The 25,624-nt window shown below is 36.6% G+C and overlaps 1 protein-coding gene across 7 annotated transcripts; it reads left to right on the forward strand.

Annotated features, from left to right (window-relative positions):
* The first annotated feature begins 260 nt into the window (after positions 1 to 260).
* Positions 261 to 25,317, forward strand: Rnf20 (ring finger protein 20). Of its 7 annotated transcripts, none has more exons than XM_013359065.4 (21): positions 261 to 399; positions 558 to 720; positions 1,431 to 1,585; positions 6,979 to 7,146; positions 7,264 to 7,411; positions 7,534 to 7,716; positions 10,519 to 10,637; positions 12,525 to 12,671; positions 12,845 to 12,922; positions 13,006 to 13,125; positions 15,414 to 15,593; positions 16,856 to 16,991; positions 17,325 to 17,446; positions 17,564 to 17,934; positions 18,945 to 19,062; positions 19,635 to 19,784; positions 21,587 to 21,799; positions 22,759 to 22,884; positions 23,052 to 23,192; positions 23,864 to 23,965; positions 24,211 to 25,317. In XM_013359065.4, exons 3-21 carry the CDS (start codon positions 1,457 to 1,459, stop codon positions 24,385 to 24,387), a joined length of 2,928 nt encoding a protein of 975 aa, XP_013214519.1. In that variant the 5' UTR covers positions 261 to 399; positions 558 to 720; positions 1,431 to 1,456; the 3' UTR covers positions 24,388 to 25,317. The 7 variants fall into 7 exon arrangements, with proteins under 7 accessions (XP_013214519.1, XP_013214520.1, XP_021582688.1 ...); XM_013359066.4 differs by having other exon boundaries at positions 284 to 351; XM_021727013.3 differs by having other exon boundaries at positions 296 to 381.
* Positions 25,318 to 25,624: the final 307 nt, after the last annotated feature.

A 25,624-nucleotide genomic window follows, 5' to 3' on the forward strand; every position in this document is an offset into this window, starting at 1 on the left:
CTGCCCGGAGATTGACAGGACCATTAGCCAATCGGCAGGCGGAACGAGTTGGGGGGGGGGGATTGGCAATAGAACAAGATACTTTATCTCAGCCGAAAAGCAAGGCCAACAAGACAACAAAAGTCAAGGGCTCCCGGCGCGTTAAGGAGGCCTGGGTATCTCGGGAGGTCTTAGCTCCTAGGGGCTCTTGTTTCTAGGAGGCGGTGCTTACGCAGGTTGCCTGGCACCCTCACGCGTCACTTCCTCCTGCTAGAGCTCACCCGGTTGAAGCAACTTCCTCTTTTTTTCCCCTTCTTCCTCTTCCTGACCCCGCCTGCCGGAAGCTGGTTTCTTCTTCGGCGCGGGTCAGAGGTGAGGGATGGGCGGCCTGCGCGGGCCTAGGTGAATAACTGCCCCGAGGTGTGTTCCCTGTGGCGCGAGGTTAAGATGCCAGCTTAGGTGTCTGCTGTGTGCCTTGGCGAAACTCCGCCCTCTTGGTCTTCGGGCTTACAGTTAGCTGGGTCCTTGGCCCCCTTCAATAGCCGTCCTTGCCCTGCTCCCGTCTCTCCTCTTTCCAGGCGAGGCCTGACTCAGTTTGCTGCCACCGATACCCCTCTCCTGAGCTCGAATTGGAAGGAAAGCAGTCTGTGGTCTCGGTGATGGCAGGGTTGCTTCCTGAAGTAGCGAAAGTGCCTTAGCGTCCCTTCCGCCTCCTTTGAGCTCCGAAACTCTGGAAATAAGGTAGGGCAGATGAAAAATGTGTGTGTCGGTTGTACAGGTGAGGAAACCAATCGGCACCTTTTGGTGAACTCAAGCTTTTTAAGGCAAAACACGGTTCTCCAAGAGGAAGAACTGGGATTCGTACCGGGTCTAATTTCCTTACTTGGAAATAGGGGGAAAACTGCAAATATTACAGGGAGAGCTGGAGTTTTTGAGTGAGAGGTTTGTGTTCGGCATTATTTCTCTTGGAAATCGCATCACTTGTTCCTTATAATAGGCGTGGGCAGTACCTGTGGTTATTTCTGGCTTAGGAAACTGAGGTTCAGAGATGATTACTGACTTGTCCATTATTAATGACTTAGTAGCCATTTCCCAGATCTCTTTCAGCTCTCTGATTCTAAACACTATGGAACTTCTATCATCAAACTCTACATTTCTGGTTCTGGCATTTCAGGAAGTGTGATTGTTGAAATTTATTTGTAGTCTCTTTACTCTTTGCCCATTGTCTTATATCTTATTAACATCTTATTTAGAAACCTGTAATGTCAATTCTTCCTCGATGTGTTTTTTTTATTTCTTAAAAGGAATTTGGAGGTGGTGTTGCTTTGTGTGTAATTAATTAATAGATCTAGGGTGACACGTAAGTTTTTACATCATGCATGGTCTTTCTTTATTGTTATTCTCCTTGCATTATCTTATTTCAGTTTCTGCTTTTTTTTTTTCCCTTCCAGGAAAACGGCTATCATCTTATGCCAAGATGTCAGGAATCGGAAATAAAAGAGCAGCTGGGGAGCCAGGCACATCCATGCCTCCAGAGAAGAAGGCAGCAGTTGAAGATTCAGGGACCACAGTGGAAACAATTAAGCTAGGGGGTGTCTCTTCAACGGTATGGCAAAACAATGCTATGAAAATATGCTTTTCTAATGTTGGTTGCAACCTGGAACAAAAAATTTATGGAAGCCTTTTGGAAAAAGGAAAAGCCATTTGAAAAGAAGAGGGAAATAAAAGAGGTGAAGTGGGTGAAATGATATGGTGGTTAGTTCTAGAAGAGAGGTACACTGACATTTGTGTTTGTTTTCAAGATGTGTTTATGTTCTTTTGAGACTCTGATGCTTGACATAGCATTGGTTAAAGTTATTTAGCAGTGGGAATATAAATATTCATTTTTTAAGCACAGGAAAATTTTGTGCCAAGTTCTAAAAGATAATATAGTAAAACAAGTGAGTGTGGTGAAAAGTGAGAGTCTGAAGCCAAGTTGACTGAGGTTTATTCTCAGCTGTACTACTTTCTAGCTGCATGGCCTTATGTTATCCTTCCTTTGCCTCTGTTTCTTGTGAAAGGAATTTACAGTACTTGTCATGTTAGGTTGTAATGAGAGTCTTTGTTAAGTGTTACAACATTGCCTTCAACATAGTAAGTATACCTGAAAGTGAGCTATTTACGACTATTGTTGTACTAGATTAATATAATGGGGAGTAAAATTGGTACTTTTCTTGCTCTTGTGGCAGTGACAATTTCATTGGAGTGTGTACACCAAAAACTCAGCAATATTATATATCTTAACAGATAAGAACTTACAAGTTATGAACTAGATCAAGATTCTGTATTTTGGAACTCAGCCAGGAGATATGATGTTAAGGTGCCCTCCATTATTTATTTTTAAGGCTGAGGTCCTGAGAGGTTGATTCTTTACAGAGTCCAAAAAAAGGAACATTTGTAGTAAATTGTTGATGAGGTGTCATCTCTGGAGCTCTCTGGGGTTAAAGTAGCGCATACTGCTGTCAGGAGATGATTCTTTCAAACAATGCCTCACACCATGCACTCCAAACATATTTACTCAAAGGCATGTATTGAAATATTCAAATGTAAGTATCCATTGAGCATCTTACTGGCTGGATAGTTGTGCTTTACATTGAGGATAGCCCCTAGACTGAAGTCATTCACATGGGAATAAACTGTTAAAATGGAATGTGATGTACGCCATTGATAGAAATAAGCACATGCTCTAAGGGAAGCCCAGCACATATCCAGCTTGGAGTTTATCCAGAGGGCAGTTAGGAGCCATTGGAAGGTCTTTTTTTTTTTTTTTTTTTTTTCATTTCTGGGGATTGAACACAGGGGTGCTTTACCACTGAGGTTAAGTCCCCAGTCCTTTTTATTTTGAGACAGGGTCTTGTTAAATTGCTTAGGGCCTTGCTAAGTTGTTGAGTCTGATCTTGAATTTGTGATACTCCTGCCTTGGCCTCCCAAGTCACTGGGATTATAGGCATGCAATACCGTGCCCTCCTGGAAGGTCTTAAATAGGGAAGTAACATGCTCTGACCTATGTTTGGAGGGGAACAAGGGTTACAACAAGAATTCAATTAGTAGAATTATTCCCTTGCTCCTTCTCATCCTCCATCTGCCACACCTGATAGCTAAACCTCTCCAAAGGTGGGGATCTGAGGCATGTATCCATTGGCTCCTGCCCATTAGTTGAAGGTTCCTGTTGAAAGCAATGGCTCTTCCTGTGTGTATTTCAAAGTTGCTATAGTGAGCCAGCTGAGATTGTGGAATAGAAAAAACTATGACTGCAAAGTGTGCTTAAAGTGGGACTACTGGCAGTATGAGTTGACTTTTCCACCATATCTGTGCTGAAATCTGGCATACTGACAAAACATGGAACAGAAGTGCTTGCTACAGGAAGCTTTTGCTGGAATTCTAACAAGGGAATATAGTGTGGACCACCATGGAAGTAGCATTGACAAGATATGCTAGTGGAGTGGATGAGGCATATGAGAGGTAGAAGGGAATATCCCATAGGCTTTTGGAAGTAATGACGATTTCTCTTATTTAGCTAAGTAGGGGTATGAGAAGAATAGGATTTTGGGAATCATGAGTTTGGTTTAGTTTTAAACATTTAGTAGAGACAATTAGATCACTAAGTAGATTGGTAGTTGGATATAGTAACCTGGATTCTGGAGAGATGTATGGGCTAACTGGGTTAAGGCTGTATATTTGGGAATCACCATTTTGGAAATGGTACTTAAATGAGATTAGAGACTCTCAAGCAATAAGCTTACATACTGAACAGATCTAAGGTCAGAATCTTGGTGTACTGCAACATGTTTGCTTCAAGGAGATGAAAGGAATTAATCAAAGAGACAAAAAAAGAAAAAAGGGGACCAATAAAATGAGGTATAAGGGAAACAAGTAAAGAGTGGGGTCCTAGGTTTGAAGGAGTTGATCAGGTGCTGCTGATAGGTTGAGTAAGGTGAAGGATTGTGGTATTATATGTAGTAATCGTTCATTGGAGACTCAAAAGACCTATGTAGGTAGAGTAGTGGGGATGGATTGCAGTGTGATTAAGAAAATATAGAGGAGAGGCACTAGAGAAATGAGGGGGAGACAGTGTTTTGAAGGAGCATTATTGTAAAATAGGACAAATAAAATGAGGGCAGTAGCCAGAGAGAAATGGGAAATGGGATCAAGGAAAAGATTTTGTTTGTTTTTTAAGATTTGTTATACTGTAGTATGTTTATCTATAGACAAAATTATTTGGTAGAAAGGATGAAATTGATGGTCCTTGAGAAGGTGAGAGGGAATGGAATGGAATGGAATGGAATGGAATGGAATGGAATGGAATGGAATATACATGTGGAGGAAATGGCCTTGACTAGGAACAGGGATGGCAAGAAAGAAGGCAAGGGATATGGGTTTGGATATAGATAGGTTGGCAGCTGTGGTTGTGGGAGGGAGGTATGGGTGTCCTCTTCTGATTGCTTCTATTTTTTTTCAGTGAAATCAAAAGCAAGACTCATCTGAGAGTGAGGATGGGGGAGGAAGAGACAGGAGAAGGTATGAAGTAGTCATCTTGAAAAGAGAATGGACCAGGGAGGTGTAGTTGAGTTGTTGGGCAGCACTGGGGCCCACTTGAATTTGTGAACATGAGCTTAGAGTGAAACCAGTCATCAGCATGGTATTCGTTATTTTTTTTTTTCCTAGTCACTTTCAGCTGCATGGCTAGGCTTAGTGTATGTGGAAAATAGATTGTTACCAGGATTGGAGTTTTTACCAGAGAAATGTGATGAAGTAGCAAGGAAAGATAGAAGGTTTCTAAAAGACAGAATGACTGATCATGAGATTTAAGTCTGATTAAAAAAAAAAAAAAAAAAAGGAGATGAGGAAGTGAGAGTAACAAAGGATTGGGGAAGGCATATGGATTGTAGATTCTAGAGAGGTTGAAGAATTGTTGGAGTTATGAAATTGGAGTGAGTGAGCTGGAAAAATAGGTACTATTTCTGAAGAGTGAGCTCATTGAGAACCTGCAGGTACAGCTAAAACAGAGAATAACTAGGGGAGCTGATCACAGAGAGATCAGTGACTTGATATCCAGAAAGATCATCTATATGGGAATTGAACTGATTAGGAATTATGTCAGGAGTAGTTGTGTAGAAAGTGAGAGATAATAAGCTAGATGCTAAATCTTGAGAAATATGGGGACATGACTTGGGCATTTATAGATCAGTTCAACCATAGCCAGTGGCAAGTGGTAAAGAACAGTGGCATAAGCTGCACAGCTAGGATGTTTTATGGAGGCAGATGGGTTAATAGTTTGGTAATGGCAATGGAAAACAAGGTATCACCTGCCTCCAGGCCTCCAGAGGGAAACAGCCACAACTGGAGAAGCCTTCAGGGAAATGGTGTTCTCATCTAGGTTTCGGTGACAAGAGGGGGAAGATGATGTTCAGAGAAGAGGCTAAAGATACAGTTTATTAATACTGTTAATAGTATTAATAAGCAGTGGGGAAACTATTGTCTGCTTTGACATGTCAAGAATTTTTAACTAAATGAAAAGAGAAAAGTAGAACAAGAAATTGGTGCTCTAATAAGCAATTCTTAATTTAAAATATTCATCTTAGTCATTCCTAGTTGAAAGAAAGAATGTAAGCATTTCCACATACTATGTCTTGGACTGTGATATTCCAAACTTCGTGTCTCCTCCCCAACCTGACTTAGGGCAGGAACTAGAGAGGTTAAAAGTATTGAGAGGGGTGTGGAATTACAAATGGGGTGAGATTTTTGCGCCAACAGAAGAGAAGGGATCCTGAGCACAAATAGAGGTTTTAACAATGTGTGCTTTGGTTAGTGAGTTGTGTGATGAGTTATAGAAGTGAAGAATTCAGGAGTTTCAGAGCTGATGTCTGATATATTTTTTTTTATTAGAAAAAGGAGATAAAGCCATGTGTTTAGTGTGATATGAAAGAGGGTAGCATTTGATAAAGAGTTTTCTGTTGCTTTGATGTAGAATGGGAGCTCATCTGTTAAAGAAATTTTTCTTCACAAATTATAAGATCTGTTCAGGTTAGGAATTCATTTTATAAATTCACCAGTCTCCCTGGTTTAATGACTTCATCCTGAAGTCTTAGGAAACTGTCTATTGGAATGGAATAGTCTGAATTAATTCTGATTGGGGTTTGTTCACAGAGGTAGAATAAAAGAAAGGCAGAGAATGGAGGAGAAGAGTAGCCAGGTGTTTGAAGGAATGTTCTACAGAGTATACTTAGAATATGGAAGGTAGTGGAAACAAAAAGGGATTGAGAAGGAGAAAGAGAATTCAAATTCTGGAGGTCTAAATGAGGTAAAAGAACTCGAATAATAGTGTAAGGACATGAGATACATGGAGAAATATGGTTTTATTCAGGGAATGGGAAGTTGGAATTTTAAGATTTGAGATGTAGCAGAGTTCCAGATAATGTCCATGAGATTGTTTTGGGAATTCATAACTGAAGCACAGGTGAGGGTATAATCATTAAGTGAAGGAGTTCAAACTACTGACAGCCTAGATGCTAGAGAATCAGATGGTCTGTCCACATGTATGTTGAAGTCCTCAGATACATTGGCAGGGACTGGAATAGAGAAGAATGCAGGTGCTAAAGTCTTGAATGAATGAAGAGTGATTCTTAAGGGATAGAAGACAGTGTTCATTGAAGTAGAGAATGATCTAACTGGATGGTGGAGCCTCACAGTAGCATCACTTTGTGGAGGTAGATGTGAATGGAATAATAAAGAAGTGTAAAGTTGAGATTTTAGTGTATTTGTTTGTTCTTTCCTCATGTCATCATACACTTATACCTTTATCTTTTCTGCTTTTTCTTATCTATTTATTGTAAGATATCTTTATAATGAATAGCTTTATTCCTAAGAAATAACTAATGAACTAATGTGAACTTGATGAGTTTAACATCTCATTTGTCTGATTTCTTTGTGGTAACTAATAATACTGGTTTCCTGGGGTAGGAGGAGTTAGACATTCGAACACTACAAACAAAAAATCGCAAGCTAGCAGAAATGCTCGATCAGCGTCAGGCCATCGAAGATGAACTTCGGGAGCACATTGAAAAACTAGAACGACGACAGGCCACTGATGATGCTTCACTGTTGATTGTCAACCGGTACTGGAGTCAGGTAGCTAACTTGTTTATTTGTTCAGATTTGTTTGAGCATTTTAGCTCTTAGTACTCTTCGTTTCAAAAGTTGTACCTTTTTCTATTTTCATAATTGTACATATATGTGCTTCTCCAGTTCGATGAAAACATCCGTATCATCCTTAAACGTTATGATCTGGAGCAGGGTTTAGGAGACCTGCTCACAGAAAGGAAAGCCCTTGTTGTGCCGGAACCAGAACCTGACTCTGATAGCAATCAGGAACGCAAAGATGACCGAGAGAGAGGTGAGTATTTGTGATTGATTCTATCATTGCATATTATCTTGGTTTTCAAATTTGAGCTTTACTTTGAAGCTCTCCTTTTGAGGGGAAAAATGGATTTTGATATTTTCCCCCTGTGTCCTCAGGGGAAGGGCAAGAGCCAGCTTTCTCTTTCCTTGCTACTTTGGCCAGCAGTTCCAGTGAAGAGATGGAATCTCAGCTGCAGGAGCGTGTGGAGTCCTCCCGGCGAGCTGTGTCCCAGATTGTGACTGTTTATGATAAATTGCAAGAAAAAGTGGAGCTCTTATCCCGGAAACTAAACAGTGGAGGTGAGGCAAGATCCTGGAGACCAGAAGTAGTGGGAGGTGAATTAAGTCACCTTTGTGGAACTGCAGTATAGCTTGATGGTAGAGTAGCATGTGCATGGCTTTGGGTTCAATCCTGAGCACCAAAACAGTAAAGGGTAGGAAAAAAAAAGATAAGAAAAAGAACTTTCCTTTGCATGGTGATTTATAGTTTGCAAAATTACATATTTACTTTTTATTAAATTTTTTGGAATACTAGTCTTCAGTACTGGTGATGCCATTACTATGTAAAACTAGTATTTTAAGAATGCTTCACATTTTGAGCCACAGTCCTTCAACAAACTGAGGAAAAACCCCATTCTAATACTTTATATTAGATAGTTTTATAAGTAGCAAAGTTAATTTTGGTTTAAGAGTCAGTTTTAATGTTTTTTGTTTTTAATGTTTTTAAAAGAGTTGGCTGAGTTGGTTGTGAGATGATTTCTATGTTTAAAAAGGTAAAATAGAAAGGATATGGATGATGAAGTGTGTACTTAAATCACTATTTGGGATGCTCATGTTATTCAGTGTTAATATAGGAATTTATATTTGCATACTACAGTTAAGTGTTTGTGTAGGTAGTTTACATCTGTAGTCCTTTGTGACAAATAACTTGCTCAAATGCAAATAAAATGCCTTGATTTTATGTTTTTAGTAACAATCATTGTATAGTTGTAAAAACTTTCCTGATTATCATTAAGATATTTAAACTTTTATTTCTGAGAGAAATAAACTGAATGTAATGGAGTTGAACCTTTGGGTGGGCAAGTAAGAAGTACATTTTCTGTAAATTGTAAGGATACCATGGCTAAATAATCAACAGAATTAAGAAGCATGTAGATGACTTGTGAAAATTTGGTCGGCAAAGGTTTCTTTAGAGTTTTTGTTAGTATGCGTATTTCTGGTTTTTTATTAAGGAAACATAGTGGGGAATGAATAGATATGAATCCTCCCTGTTACCTACTGTAAACAAGCTGTGTGTTACTTCTTTCTCCCTTGGTTCTAGTTGAAAAATTAGAAGGAATTGTTAAATCTTAATCATATAGGTAATTTACAGAGGTTATATTAATGTTGGATTTGATTTTAGAAATGAATATCAGGTAAATTAACTGCTGATTTGTAAAGGAACTAAAATGAATACTGTATCAAACAGTACTTTAAAATATTTTTTTAATGGCATGTGGTTTAAGATTGAGTTTAAGTTTAAAAATAAAAAATGCATTACAAATTACAAATAGCTGAACTATTTGTAACACTAAAGGAAATCACTATTGAAAAGCTGAACTTTCTAAGAGACAAAAATATATAAACTGTATTGTATCAACTAACTTTTTGGAAATTCATTTTCCCCTCATGTTTGTTTAGTCCTTGATTCAAAAGGATTACATTTATTAATTCACTGCATTAGTTTTCTGATCCCACTCTTTTTTTTTTTTTTTTTTTGGCTCTGCCCACAGAGATTCTTATTTAGTAGGTATGTGATGCATCCTAGGGAAATGTTATTTTAAAAGTTCTGCCAGTGATTTTGATGGGCGATCTCAACCGCATGACCAGCACACTAGCTTCATACTACAGGTTCGTAGCATAGAATTTAACTAGTGAGATCAAAATAAACACACAAACTCAATTTACCTTTTTCTTTGGCCAGGTCTGAGACGGTTCTCCCCTCTGGCTCCTTCTTTGAGCCACCTGGTGGGGCAGCGAGGTTTACACAGACTAGCAGGAGAGAGAGAGGCAGAGCACACCAGAGAGTGGTCTTTTATTGGGGAACAAGAAATTTAGGGGAAAATTCCATCCAATGAAGGTCCAGGGGGACAGCATTCCAAGGTCAGGGTCAGTGATTGGTCTCAGGGTCAATGGTCAGTCACACCCCCACACGGATGGGCTCTGGAAAGGGTGGGGATTAGTTCTGACACAGTTCAGCCTGAAGCCTCACGCCCAATCAGGGAGGTGCCCAATCACATTGGAGAACGGCTTCCCACAGGGATCCTAGATTGAAAACCATGGAAACATACCATGTGACTAACTTGTTCCAAATTGTTTCTAAGAGTAATGGCAATAGGTGGCATGAGAGAGCACATGTTTTTTCTCTGTTATCTCTATGTAAAAAATGATGTGTATCTTGAGAATCTCGAATTCCGTTTGAATAAAGTTTGGATTTGAGCTGTAGTTGTGACATCTGAACATATGAACTGGTATAATAAGCTTTAAAGACTTACCTACCTGCTTTGGAAATGATGGTGTACATTTTGGTTTTTGAACTTGAAGAGTGCCTCTAGCATAGTATTCCAGAATATGATGAGTGAGTCTATGATTTTATAGATGCTTGTTTGAAGATGGAAATTCTGCTCCCAACCCCCTTCTCTCTCCAAACAAATTTTTCTTGTTAGTGTTAGTTAATAGTAGGAATTTGTGATAGCTTTATAAAATAGAATTATATTGCTATTAATTCTGATACTGAGTAGAGATCTTGTCTTCAATTCTAAAATGTACTTTCATGGGGGATTGTACCTTATCTGAATAAAACTACATAACCTCCATTTCTTAAGGCATTTTGACTTTATAGCAAGGGATGAGGTTAGGTGACCTTGACTATAATTTGATGGTTTTTTTTAAATGAAGTCACCTAACCTCTGGGTACCTCATGTGTCACACAAGATAATTAAAAACTAGCATGCTTCTTGAGGTTCAAAGAAAATGAAGTGAGATTAATGCTTTGGTGGGATACGTGATTTTTAAAATTTGGCACTATAGATGCTAAACTAAAGTATAGTCCTTCTTCCTCAGATAATCTGATAGTAGATGAAGCAGTACAGGAACTGAATTCCTTCCTCGTGCAAGAGAATATGAGGCTACAGGAACTGACAGACCTCCTTCAGGAGAAGCATTGCACCATGTCTCAGGAGGTATTTGATTAGAAAAAAGAGACACCTGTCTCTGTTGGCACTGGCAAATATTGACTCAGAATTCTGCCTATTTTAATATTGAAGAGCATGCAGGGCAGGCATTCAGCTCTGAGAAATAACAATCTGAGGACAGGTTAAGGGAAGAAGAAAATAAGTGAATATTTCTCCTTGACTGTTACTATTTAAATAGACATAGGAGCTTCAGTCTTTGGGAAGAAATGCTGTCTTATAGGGTTTTGCAAAATGCAGGAAAAGTCCCAGACCCCAAATAATGGATTACTCCAAATACAAAAGACTGTGAACAATGTTATTAAGGAATGGCTTGATAAAATTCAACAGAGAATTGGACAGTAGAATCTAGTGCATTGATGGTGTCCTGGGAACTTGGGGAATGTGAGTTTTTAGTCCAAACTTGTGCCATGATCAAACCATGCCAAAATTGAGCACTTAAAAGTCTCTTATGATGTTCTACTGATATGTGGCCTACCTTGGTTTGGCCACTGAATTCTCATGATGATTAGTAATTTCATAGTTACCATTTACTTAGTGTGTAGTATTTAAACATTTTATGAATATCATCTCTAATAGTAAAATAGCTTCCATTTTGCTGCTAAGGAAACAAATTCAGAAGATTAGTGACTGGTATGAGAGTAGATAGAATGTGATTGAGCTGTGGTTTGAATGTAAATTTGTTTTATTTCAAAGCCACATTTTTCATGTTTCCTAAACTCTGTGCTAAGTTCCATTCAGGACTGGTTACATGAGAACCATCTGGTGAGTTTATTAATACATATGGTTCTCAGAGCTTCTAAGGGGTTAAAGTATAGAAGCACTTACAAATAAATTGGAATATAGTAAGAAAATGAAATACACATCTATGCCACCAAGAGGGATAGTTCTTCCCTTTCCCAAATCTCAGATTACTAAATTGGAGGGCATGTAGTTTTGATCAACCCAGTTGATGTGCAAGATGGATCTCATAGCTGGCTACTGATGCTACCTGTCAGCTGCAGGCTTACCTTAGTTTCTCACTGGAATGCCTTCAGATCACCTCTCTTGCATGGCAGTCTCAGGGTAGTCGAAACTCTTAATGGCAGCTGACTTCTTCCAGTGAACATTCTAATAAAAACAAGCAAAAGCTTCATGCTCTTTCTGACATAGCCTTGACACTTTGTACAGTTATTTCCACTGAGTCACTTAAGTTGATACTAATTTGTATATCAACAGATTTAAGGTGAAGGATCAAAGATCCCACCTCTTGATAGGACGGTCAGAGAATTTTGGGGCATGTTTTAAAACCATTCTGAAGAGTATGTATACATTAATGTGAACATGTAACACAAGATTTGTGTCTTTATCCTATCTGATTCTGGATTGTTCTGGGGTCACCTTAAAGGAGAATGAAAATTTTTCATTTTGTTTTTATATGGATTATCATTTGTGGAAAAGTGGGGAGAGAAAGTTGGGAGTAAATATAGTTGTCTTTTTTGAATTTTCATTTTCTAAATTGTCTGATAAAAATGAAGAATATTATCTTTTGTTTCTAAAAAAATACATATTTTCTAATGGATTTGTGGTCTATTAAGGTGCTTTTCAGATGTAGAGAAAGTATTGAATTTATTTATTTTTGATTATTGAATCTTAAGTGGTCTTTTATGTGAGAGTTCTTACAGATTTCTACAGTTTTCATAATTGTAATTGGCTCATAACTGTTAAAATGAATCTGCAGCTTCATTTGTACACTCATGCATTGAAACATCTTTTTGTAATTATACAAGCATTGGTTAATTTTGTGGGATTTAGAACTTAAGCTACTGATGTAAGGTATTTCTTTTCTAATTTGGTCTCTTTTTGCTGTTTTTCTGAATGCCCATCTTTGGCATGTAGTTCTCTAAGTTACAGAGTAAAGTGGAGACAGCGGAGTCACGGGTATCTGTCCTGGAGTCTATGATTGATGATCTGCAGTGGGATATTGACAAAATTCGTAAGAGGGAACAGCGACTCAACCGACACTTGGCAGAAGTCCTAGAACGGGTCAGTGCTGTGTTGTTACGGTTTGGATACTAGAATCATTTTTAAGGAGTCTGTTCAGAAAGGATCAAGTTGGATAATGATGCTTGGGGGAAATAACTGATCCTTGAAAAGTACATTGCTTATCAGGCCAAAATTTAAGGTCATTTACTAAAGAATCTTTATCTTCTCTATAGGTGAATTCAAAAGGCTATAAGGTATATGGAGCAGGAAGCAGTCTCTATGGTGGCACAATCACTATCAATGCCCGGAAGGTAAAGTCAGTGACCCACTTAGGGAGCAGTGTTTGACCTGGTGTTATGTCTTATTCTCATTTGCTATTTCTCTGCTTCTCTAGTTTGAGGAAATGAATGCAGAGCTTGAAGAGAACAAAGAGTTGGCCCAGAACCGTCACTGTGAGCTGGAGAAACTTCGACAAGACTTTGAGGAGGTCACTACCCAAAATGAAAAGTTGAAGGTAGGAGGCATATCTCTGAAAAGCAGTAAAACCAGACCAACTCATGTGTACGTGTGTGTGTGTGTATGTGTGTGTGTGTGTGTGTGTGTGTGTACTCATATATATATATGAGTACACACACATACACTTGTGAACCTGCATAATTTACTAGCAAAAAGAGGAATGTATTTTACAAAATTCAACATTTCTTCATGATAAAAACTCTAAACAAATTAGGTATAGAAGAAACATACCTCAACATAGTAAAGACCAGATATTATAAGTCCATAACTAGCTTCATACTCAATGGATAAAAGTTGAAAGTTTTTCATATAAGATTTGGAACAAAATAAAGGTGGCCAGTTTCACCATTTTTCTCAACCTGGTACTGGAAGTCCTAGCAAGAGCAGTTAGGCAATAAGAAATAAAAGGCCTTTTCTGGTTGTGGTGGTACATACCTATAATCCCATGGGAGGATTGGGAGGCTGAAGCAGGAGGATTCCAAGTGTGAGGCCAGCCTCAGCGACTTAGTGAGACCCTGTCTTAAAGAAAGCCAGTGTGTATGTGTGGGCCAGGAGAGTGTGGGATTGTAGATCAGTGGTACAGTGACCCTGGATTCAATCTCCAATTTATAGTCCCATGAGGTGTAGTAAAAGGCCTTCAGATTGGAAAGGAAGAATTAATGTCTGCTTCTAGATGATATCATCTTTTAAATAGAAAACCCTGAAGACTTCATCAAGAAAACTGTAAGAGCTATAAACAAGTTCAGTAAAGTTGCAGGATACAAACTCAATATATAAAAATCCATTGTTTTAGTCAGCTTTTTAGCTGGTATAACCAGAAAGATCTGATAAGAACAATTAGAGGAAGAAAAGTTTATTTTGGAGCTCATGTTTCAGAGGTCTCAGTCCATAGATGGCTGACTCCATTCCTCAGTTCCTCCGGTAAGGCAGAACATCATGACAGAAGTGTGTGGTTGAAGATAACAACTGGGGATATGGCACCAGGAAGCAAACCAAGTGTTTGCTCGCCAGAGACAAAATATTTGCCCCAAAGGTATGCCCTTCAGTGACCCATCTTCTCAAGCCATACCCTGCCTCCTACAGTTGACACCCACTTAATCCCTATTAGGGGATTAATGCAGTGATTATGTTAAACCTTTCAGAACCTAATCATTTCACCTCTAAACTTTTTTGCATTTTCTCATGAGAGACTTTGGGGGACACCCAATATCCAAACCATAACAAGTTGTATTTCAATGAAAAGAAAGACTATGGAAACAATTTCATTTTATAATAGCATAAAAAAAAAGTACTTAGGAATAACTCTGACCAAAGAGGTAGGAGATGTATGTGTACATTGAATGGATAAAGAAAATGTGGTATAGATACATCATGAAGTATTATTCAGAGTTAAAAAAGGAAACCATGTCATTTGTGACATCTGTGAACCTAGAGGACATTATACTAAATGAAAACAGGCCAGCCACACAAAACAAATATTGCATGATCTCCCTTATGTGTGGGATTAAAGAAGTGGAACTTACTTACACAAACTAAGTAGAATGGTGGTTATCAGGGGCTGGAAACTGGGGACAGTGGGAAGATGTTGGTTTAAAGGTAGAAAGTTTCAGTTGTGCAAGGTAAATTCTGGAGATTAAATGTATAGCTTGGTGATTATAGTTGATATTTTTGTATTTTATATTTGAAATGTACTGAGAGTGGATCTTAAATGCTCTTACTACAAAAAAAGTAACTGAGATGATGGATATATTTATTAGCTTATCTGTGGCAATCACTTCATAGTGAATACATTTATCAAAACATACACTCTAAATATATACAATCTATTTGTTGATTGTACCTTAGTAAAACTGGGAGAAAAACCCCTAATTTACATATTTATTATCTGCAACTTGCCTTGTTTTGAAAAGAATTTAAAGCAACCTATAAAGATCTAAAGAGTAATCAGGGTGTTCTAATTTAGGAATTATTGAGGAAAATGAACAATAGGGTAAAATAGAGTGAGAATTTAAAATAGATGTTAAATTGAGCCTTTATAGCTCTTCTTCTATCTTTGGATCTATATTGAAAAATGTAAGACACATATCAAACAGTCCTGAGTGATCTATAATTTGGGATAGATTTTACAAAAAGAAAGGGGAGATAATCTTCATAATCTTCATAATAATTGTTTCACTTTTGCAGGACCTTCAGTGAGTTTGGTGATTTATTTTCTATATATCTAGCATCTTGCTCACATATGCTAGATTGTGCTTCTGACTTGACTTTCCTTTGGGTCCTTCTAAGGTGGAATTGCGGAGTGCAGTGGAGGAGGTGGTTAAGGAAACTCCAGAATATCGTTGCATGCAGTCACAGTTCTCTGTTCTGTACAATGAGAGCCTACAGTTGAAAGCTCACTTGGATGAGGCTCGGACCCTGCTTCATGGCACCAGGGGAACCCACCAGCGACAGGTTGAACTCATTGAGGTAACAGCGCTGCTTTGTTTTCTGTAATATATGTTTTTCTACCTCATTAAGTGTCATAGGTTTGCTCTCTCTCATGCAGTTAATCTCTCATCCATTCAGCAAACATGTATAGAATCCCTATTGATGGTGAGCATATAAAGAACAGAATTCCTGTCTTTAAAGATCTTATAGTCCCCTGGGAGAATAGTATCCATTCATTTGCAATGTGTACAATAGCAGCATATCTAAAAGGTACAGTAATGGAGGAGACAGAGCATATGATTTGACTGTGGAACCTTCTTGATTCTACTTGAGAAGGTGAAGTGCAAATCTTAAAAATATATAACTTTAACTTTACTTGTAGTTAAAAGTAGGAGTATATTCCCAGCAGTGAGATCAGCATGTATGAGAATGTGAAAGAGCATGACAAATAGTTTCAAATGGCTGGAGCTTATGTGTATGAGGAAGCCATGGGTGGAAACTTTGGTTTATATGTTCTTTTTTTCACCATAGTCCTTAAAATAATGTTTTAAATAGTTGGTTTTATTATATATGTCAGCCAAATTAATTACTACTACTTTATAGATTTTTATATATTCTTTTGTGGTTGAGGTCTCTAACTAAATTGTAAATTTTCATAGATGAAGCCCATTTCCTTTCTTTCTTCACTATCCTGCCAGTTTCTAAATTAATGTTTTGAAGCTATCTAACGTTATTGGAAGTGGAAATATTCTGAGTAACCTATTTTTTCCATATCATATTCTTTTTTCTTTTTAAATCTTGTAGGTCAAATTTAGGAGACAAAATAATAGGATGTGATATTTCCACTTTATATATATATATATATATATATATATATATATATATATATATATATATATATATATTTAGTTGTAGATGGGCACAATACTTTTATTTTGTTTATGTATTTTTTTTTTTTTTAATGGGGTACTTGTGATCAAACCCAGTGCCTTGTGTGCTAGGCAAATGCTCTACCACTGAGCTACAACCCCAGCCATATTTCCACTTTTTTTTTTTTTGGTACCAGGAATTGAACTCGGGCACTAGACTGCTGAGCCACATCCCCAGCCTTATTTTGTATTTTTTTATTTAGAGACGGTCTCACTGAGTTGCTTAGTGCCTCACTTTTGCTGAGGCTGACTTTGAACTCATGATCCTCCTGCCTCAGCCTCCCTCCCGCTGGAATTATAGGTGTGCACCACCACATCCAGCTTTCCACATTTTGATAAGAATTTTTGACTGTTTCCTTTTTCTGTGTGTAGCGAGATGAGGTTAGTCTTCATAAGAAGCTGAGAACTGAAGTGATCCAGCTAGAAGATACACTGGCTCAAGTCCGCAAGGAATATGAAATGCTGAGGATAGAATTTGAGCAGACCCTTGCTGCCAATGAACAAGCAGGTATATAATTACTTTTGCTCCACGCTGCAGTTTTGTCTGTAAATATATAAAGGCCTTTCTTGAAAGACACAACTTGGTTCCAGGATTTGTTAATATTAATTTCAACTCAGAAGTCCTAAAGTACCTTAAATAAATCCTGTGATTCCTTTTGACACACAGCCCAAGTATTTTTTAACTCTAATTGACCAGTTTCATTTTCACTTTCTGAGAAAGAATATTTTTTATGGTAATTCTCTCTGTTTTTCAGAGCATCCTCATGTGTTCTGCATTTTTTCTCCTTTTGCCTTTACCCTCATTATAGTTTTTCTTAACATTGCTATTGCTCTGTTTAAGGCCCTATAAACCGGGAAATGCGCCACCTCATCAGTAGCCTCCAGAATCACAATCACCAGCTGAAAGGGGAGGTCCTAAGGTATAAACGGAAGTTGAGAGAAGCCCAGTCTGATCTGAACAAGGTAAGGAGGAATAGAATAAGTATCACTAGCTATTAAGTTTGTGAAGCTTTTTGAGTGAGGTGAGAAATGTGGCTATCATAAGTGATATGTGTCTTTCCTTTTTTTCTGTTTATCCAGACACGTCTGCGCAGTGGCAGTGCCCTCCTGCAGTCTCAGTCTAGTACAGAGGATGCCAAGGATGAACCTGCAGAGTTAAAACAAGATTCTGAGGACTTACCCACCCAGTCCTCAGCACTGAAAACCTCTCAGGAGGATGTCAATGAAATTAAATCCAAACGGGATGAGGAAGAGCGAGAACGAGAAAGGAGGGAGAAAGAAAGGGAGCGAGAAAGAGAACGAGAGAAGGAAAAGGAGAGAGAACGAGAGAAGCAGAAACTGAAAGAATCAGAAAAAGAAAGAGATTCTGCTAAGGATAAGGAAAAAGGAAAACATGATGATGGAAGGAAAAAGGAAGCAGAAATTATCAAACAATTGAAGATTGAACTCAAGTGAGACCAATATGTAGAGTGACTATTTCTGACTCAGAACCTTAAGGTTCAGACATCAAGAATGAAATGAAATGTTTGGTTGATGGTAGAACCTGTCTGGTCATTCTAATATTTTAGATGTAACTGAATGCACTAATTAATGTGGTCTCAGTTCGATCAAGAGTGGCCTCCCTGGCTATTGTGCAGTCTAGTTGAGTGGTTAAATAACAATAAACCCTGTGGTTTGGTCCTTCATTAATGTGAAGAGAAGGGATATCATAATGCAGCAACACACTTGAGAATCGTTCTAAATAATTAGATTTAAGTGATTGCTGGCATTAATTGTAGTTTAAATTATACTAAATGGAGTATACATTGCTGTAACTTAAACAGTATATGATTTCTTTGACAAACTAGTTTGTTGATATGCCAGATCATAGTAAGAAATTTCTTAGAAGATTTATTCCTACAGCAATTGAAATAGTGAGATAGATCACTTTCATATATTGGTGTCTCCCCCACCTAACTAATAATTTATCTGGCAGTACATTTAGCTCTCCAGTTTCTGTGGTAGAGTCTTTGTTAATATTTGAGGGACCACTGTACTCAAAATACTTGGACTCAAGAGTAGTTAAAAGGTTTAATAATTTAGTAAGAAGTGAAATGTTAGTGTTTAGTTGGTGGCTAATCAGCTATGAAGTCTAGGATTAGTTTATTTTAAACTTTCAACTTTTGTCCCTTTTTCTTCCTATTGATCCACTTTAACGTAAACATTTTTATTTTAAAACTTTATAGAGAATTTAAGGGAGAAATGGTTCATTTATACAACTTTTCTGTACTTCTCAACTATATTCAGAAGTCTACTGATATTCTGTATAATATTTTGTTTTTTAGTTAGGATCTAGAATATTAAAAAGAAAAGAAAAAGAAACAAAACCTTAAAATATTCTGCTCAATTCCAAATTCCCTTGCTCTGATATGGCCTTTGTTTTTTCATTTTTGTTCCCATCCCTCTGCTACCTCTATCATAGGAAGGCACAAGAGAGCCAAAAGGAGATGAAATTGTTGCTAGATATGTATCGCTCTGCCCCGAAGGAACAGAGAGACAAAGTTCAACTAATGGCAGCAGAGAAGAAGTCTAAGGCAGAGGTAATCTAGTCTTCCTGTTAAAATTTTAATTTCTAGGGTTCATACTATTGAAAGATATAGTTTCTTTGTCTTAGAGGTAAGTGACTAATTTAGCAACATTTTCTTATCAAAGACCACCTAAACTAGAGATTTTAAGGTTTTCTGAAAGATAGTAAGATTTCAGAATTACTGGCATAGTAATAATTTAATAATAAGAAGTTTTAAAAATTTTTTATTCTCCGCTGAATGAATCATACTGTAGTTATTCTCTTTTTTCTGACTACTTTTTTGGGAGGAAATTTTTTATACTTTTATTTGTTGAGAACTAAGGGGGGGAAAAGGTTGATAAACTCTGTTATAATATTTATAGTTCTCAAAAACGTTGCTCATGAAATTGAGGAATGGCATGTTGTTAAAACAGTGTTGTGATGTGCTATACTGGATCATTTTTCATTATTATTTATTTTGTTCCAGAATTCTGCAAAAATGGTCTTGTGGTATTTTGGGATTTCCATCTTGCAAAGTGTTAATTTTTTTTTTTTTTTAAAGAATTATAACTTAATTTTTATTTTTATGTAATTTTTCTTCTATAGTTGGAAGATCTAAGGCAAAGACTCAAGGATCTAGAGGATAAGGAGAAGAAAGAAAACAAGAAAATGGCTGATGAGGATGCCTTGAGGAAGATTCGGGCAGTAGAAGAGCAGATTGAATACCTGCAGAAAAAACTGGCCATGGCCAAGCAGGTGGGCACACTTTCTTTATTTAATTGACTTTTTAAGTAAATATTACTTGACAGGGAAGTTACTGCCAATGAAATTTGCTTTTATTCTAGTCATTTTTTTTTTGTTAGTATTTTTTCTCCATTTTTTGTTTTGTTTTGTTTTGTTTTATTTGTTTTTACATTGAAGACTTTCATTCCGGTAGTATTTTCTGTATTTGAGAGGCAGAAAAATTTATTTTTATTTTCAGAAGGATTGTCAATTGTTTTAACTTTATTTATAAAGGATCTATTCTTTTTCTGCTGTTGTGGAATTAGGAGATATAGTGAATATAAAATGAAAACGAGATATAATTTTTTTTATATATTATGATAGTAAATATATAAAACTAACAAAAATATGCTTCCCAATTAGGTTACAAAAGACTAACCAATATGTTGATTGTGGTTGTGGAATCTGCTTTTCTCATAAAGAATGCATTTATTTATTTTTAAAGTCCCAGGAAATTTTTATTAGCATTTGATAATAAAGATACAAAAATGATGGGAAAAACCATATATCACTATTAAGTCCTCCCTCACTGTTTCTAAGAAATAGCAAAATGACAATAGTTTTAAGGATAACTGGATTATTAACATCAAGTTTCAATAGGTAAAATAGCTTGGGATATCAGAGAAAGAACTGAATAAAAATCCAGAAATAAACAGAAATCCATGTGAATATTTAATATACACTAACAATATAGTTTTAAATCATTAGGGAAAGGAAAGAATGTTAAATGTGGTGGGACAAAAATGAAATAATATTGGAAAAAAGTTGTATACATACTTGAACCACTATGCTAAGATGATTTCCAAATGGATCCAAGATATCATATTAAAAAGATAAATCTGGGGCTCTGATTGTAGCTCAGTGGTTGAGTGCTTGTCTGGCATACGTGAGGCACTAGGTTCCGTCCTCAGCACCACATAAAAAAATAAAGTGAAGATGTTGTTGTCCATCTACAACTAAAAAAAAGTATTTAAAAAAAAAAGAGAGATAAATCTACCAAAGAATAAGAGGAAAACATGTAAATTTTGTAACTATTAAAGAAAGTCCAGAACATGTGAAAGAAAAATTGATAATTTTGAGTAATGACAAAAAAGAAGACACAAAAATTGTAAATGGCAAAAACATTGTTACTAAAGCCAACAGATCAAGTGAGAAAAAGGAAAAAAAAATACTTTTATCTCTTATCAAAAAAGGACTTGTCTTTCTAATACATATTTTAAAAAATTCTGAAAAGTAATAGGGAAAAAAACCAACAACCCAGTAAAAGAATAGGCAAAAGATATTAATGGTTCACAGAAAGAAACTCAGATTGCTTTAGTCTTAATTAAAATGAGACAAATGTAAATTAAAGCTATTGTTAGGTACCATATATCACCTAGCTTAAAATTCTATAGATTAAATTCAGTATTATAAGTTGTGGAAAATTATGAGAAAATGTGAGGCTTTATGATAGAAGTTTTTTTTTTAACCCCCCCCAAAAAAGTTTTTTTTTTTACTTGATAAGTTTGCTAGATTAAGATATGTGTAGTTATTATTTGCTTTCCAGGCTTAAGTACAGACCAACTAATGAATATCAGACCAAAAGTTGGTGCCAGTGATTTCAAGTAATAGGGCTTCTTCTGTATTTTCAGGGAACTTAGTTAGAACACAAAGTTTAAGTTTAGTCTTAAGTTAAGTCTGTCTCTGTCACTAAGTTAACAGTGGGAAAGTTTAATTTCCTATGTTCATTCTTTGGAGTTAGAACATTCTTCTCCTTATAAGATTTCTCATTTTAGGAAGAAGAAGCTCTGCTCTCTGAGATGGATGTCACAGGCCAAGCCTTTGAAGACATGCAGGAACAAAATATCCGTTTGATGCAGCAGTTGCGAGAAAAGGATGATGCAAATTTTAAACTCATGTCAGAGCGTATCAAGTCTAATCAGATCCATAAATTACTCAAAGAAGAGAAGGAGGAACTGGCAGACCAGGTTTTGACTCTGAAGACTCAGGTAATTAGGATGAGTGGAGTTTTCCATTCTGTTGATGTAAGATGTTTTCAGTATGAAGATATCTGTCAAATGGTCATTGTGGCATTTTGTATGATGTTAAAAAATCTCCTGCAAACCAAGTGTCTATTATTAGGGCACAGGTAAATAAATTATACGTGTCTACAAAGGAGTACAATATAACTGTTAAAGCACATGAATTTGCTGATGTGAATAAATTTTTAAAATATATCAAGTGATTTATTTTCTCTTTTGTATTAAAATGTGTGTATGAGTGTGTACTTTTAAAATTTCTGGAAGCCTACAGGGAAGCTGTCAGAGTGCTTACCTAGCTACCTCTGAATTTTGAGTTTGTGGGTGAAAGGTTCTGAAGTGGATGTGTGATTTTACATTTTATCCTTTAATATTATTTAATTCTACTTTATGCATTAATTTCAAGAAAAAGACTACATTAGAATCTCTAGTTATTCTGAGGGAGAGGAATGGTTGAACTTTTATTTGAGCTAAAATTTATATGTTCCAGTAGGAATTGTCAGGTTTTGAGGACTAGTATGGCTGCAGAAGATCAATATCTGTAAGTGTAATTTTATCTATTTTTGGCAATTTGGAAAAGAATTGCTAAGATTCTTTAAAAGACTTTTAGTGGTTTCAGAGACTCTTATTTAAATCTCATCAGTATTTTATATCAAAGTGAAGTCTTTAATAATAATAAGTCTTGATTTTTTTTTTTTTAAACCCCGATAGTGGGGATTGAACCAGAGCTTTAAGCATGCTATGTCAGCACTCCTGCATACCAGTTTACCTCCCTGGCCCTCTTGGATATATTTTGAAGGGTTCATGGATATAATGAGTAATAGTTTGTTTCTAACATACTATATATTTCATGGACTATGAATTAAGAAAGCATAGCCAGTTTTATTTTTCTTCCTGTTTATCTTAATGTCTGATTTTCTCCTCCAAAGGTTGATGCCCAGTTACAGGTAGTAAGGAAACTGGAAGAGAAGGAGCACTTATTGCAAAGCAACATTGGCACAGGGGAGAAGGAGCTGGGTCTTAGGACCCAAGCCTTGGAGATGAATAAACGTAAGGTATGATGGATTATTTTGTAATCTCAAGTGAGGGTTCATCTTGAGAAGCAAGTGTGTATAACCTGGATGAAATTTTAAGTCCACTTCATTCCTTGAACTTAGGTTAACATTTTACCTTACTTGAAATCAGGGGTGATAGGATGATGTTATTTGTACATCTCACACAGGCAATGGAGGCAGCCCAACTTGCAGATGAACTCAAAGCACAACTTGAGTTGGCGCAGAAGAAGCTCCATGATTTTCAGGATGAGATTGTGGAGAACAGTGTCACCAAAGAAAAGGACATGTTCAATTTCAAACGAGCCCAGGTAAGAGCAATTCTCTTTTCCTTACATTTCAACTTTTAGGTGTTTTCTGAGGTCTGAAGTGACCATGAAATGAGCCATTAGTCTAATGTATATTATTTCCAACTAGACTGTAAGTTCCTTGTGGGAGAAGACTGAGTTTGTTTTCTTCAGCGTCATATTCCCAAAGCCTATTATGTCCATCAGCTAATCAGCATGAAATAAATATTTATTAGCTGTGTGAACTAGTGAACTTTTAAAGTAGCATATCAACATGAAAATTTAAAGTTCTCTAATTTTTCTATTTTTTGTCATGTCATCTATTTTTCATGATTTTTTCTATCCTTATCCACAAGCTGTAAATTATTTTAATTCCATTCTACCCTTACCTTAAAACTAATTGCCATAAAATAAGATGGCCTATTTTCTAGATTGTTAGATTATGTTTTCACAGGACTGAATTGACAGTAATTGAAATAACTAATTTGGGGATATGGTTATGGTTGTCTTTTCTGAAACAAAAGAAAATATCTTACCCTTTGCAGTTCTCTGTATTCCTAAATATAAATTGGACATGAAAGAACAAAAGGTCCTTTCTTTCCATGTCAGCAAGTTCAAGTTGTAGGAAATATTTTCTCAAAAACAGCAGGTATGTCTGAGGAAATGGGTCTAATGGGTCTGCTATCTTGCCATAGGAGGACATCTCGAGACTTCGAAGGAAGCTGGAGACCACAAAGAAACCAGATAATGTGCCCAAGTGTGATGAGATTCTGATGGAGGAAATTAAGGATTATAAGGTTAGAAATACTGCCTCAGGGATTTCTTTGATTTTGGTTAAAATCTGAATTGGTCTACTGATATATTGGGGGAATAAACACTGAACTTCTTTACATGAAGGTAACCAGACAGTGGTTTATTTTAAGTGGCGGTGTGGGAGTGGTACTCTTGTTCTAGTTCTTTGTGGTTGGTTTGTTTATATATGATAGTCATTTGGTTCTTAAACCTTTACGGTTATTCAGACTCTGATTTCCTTCTGTTTTAGGCTCGTCTGACCTGTCCATGCTGCAATATGCGCAAAAAGGATGCTGTACTTACCAAGTGTTTTCATGTTTTCTGCTTTGAGTGTGTAAAAACACGCTATGACACCCGCCAGCGCAAATGTCCCAAGTGTAATGCTGCTTTTGGTGCCAATGATTTTCATCGCATCTACATTGGTTGATTCAAGTCAAGAGAAGAAGAGGAGCTGGCTAGACAGGCACTTATTCATTAACCACCAAACCTCTACCTCTTCTCACCTTGACAGTTTATCTGTCAACTCCCATTCCTCCATAGACTTTACGTCCAGGCTCTCTGCTCAAATAGCTAGATGACTTTAGGGGAAAGGATTGGTAAATGCAAGCCTTGGGTTATAGAATGAATTAGAAACAAATGAAGAAACAGTTGACTCCTATTTGACCCATATTTGTCTTGCCTATCAGCTTTATTTCCAGCTTTTAGACTTTTCAACATTTTTGGGCAGAGGTGGGCCCATTGTATCATCTTGGATTATGCATTCCTCCAAAAGAAATCAAGTTGGTATTTTTGACAAGGAGAAGGGAACAAAGACTGGAAATGTGTTATTTTGAGGGAGTGGCCTTTAAGAAATAAGCTATCTGTGGGCACATACTTTTCTTAATTTGGGTAGTTAACTTTTTCTAAACTTGAATTATAAAATGATATAATTGCGCTATTCTTTCCTGGATGGTTTGAAACCTTAATGAAATTATATCCAGGATAATTTAGTCCATTTCCCATTTACTTGCAAAATAACTTTTAAGGTCAGCTGGCTTTCTTACTAAGTTATTTAAGTTTCAAATGTTCAACATCTAAAAGTCTTTAAATTTCTTAAGGCCAGAATAATTTCAAGTAATATAGACACTTTTGCCTTGTAATGAAATAAAAATTGGAGATGAGGAATAGAACTGAAGTGGTAAAGAGACCTTCTGGGTACTCTGGGAAATTGATACAGAGAGGCTTTGGTGAGCTATGAATTTACTCTCATCCTCCTCTCAATAGGGGTTTTGTGAGCCCTGTTTTCCAGAAGATTCTGTATAATCTTTCTGTAGGACTTTGTACTCTACAAGCTTCAATTAAAGCAGGATTCAGTTTGTTTTTGTGTTAGTGGTTTTTCTTTGAAATTTTATTCTTTGTTATTACTAGTAGATTTTACACATGCTGTTTTAGAAATGAGTTTTCTTAACAGAAGTGAAATTTAGAAGCTGCCTGAGTTTTAAGTATTTATTTCTTTGATTATTGAAATAGTTTTCTCCCAGTTTTATTGAGTCTCTTCTGAGGAGACATCATGCCTAAAAGATGTCAATTTGGCTAAATTTTTTTTCCATCATTCACTGTGGGGTAAGAGATTGAGGTTTATTTCTCAGGGAATGTCACACTGCCTGGCCCTTTAGGTTGAGAGT

This window comes from Ictidomys tridecemlineatus, chromosome 4 (genome assembly GCF_052094955.1).
Source record: "Ictidomys tridecemlineatus isolate mIctTri1 chromosome 4, mIctTri1.hap1, whole genome shotgun sequence".
NCBI classification, from domain to species: Eukaryota; Metazoa; Chordata; class Mammalia; order Rodentia; family Sciuridae; genus Ictidomys; species Ictidomys tridecemlineatus.

Excerpts from the sequence above, each read along its gene's own strand:
- Rnf20 (XM_013359065.4), top strand. The coding sequence starts at position 1,457 with ATGTCAGGAATCGGAAATAAAAGAGCAGCTGGGGAGCCAGGCACATCC. Across the intron at positions 13,126-15,413 it reads CCCAAAATGAAAAGTTGAAG|GTGGAATTGCGGAGTGCAGT; the intron begins GTAGGAGGCATA and ends GGTCCTTCTAAG. Across the intron at positions 23,966-24,210 it reads AGGAAATTAAGGATTATAAG|GCTCGTCTGACCTGTCCATG; the intron begins GTTAGAAATACT and ends CTTCTGTTTTAG.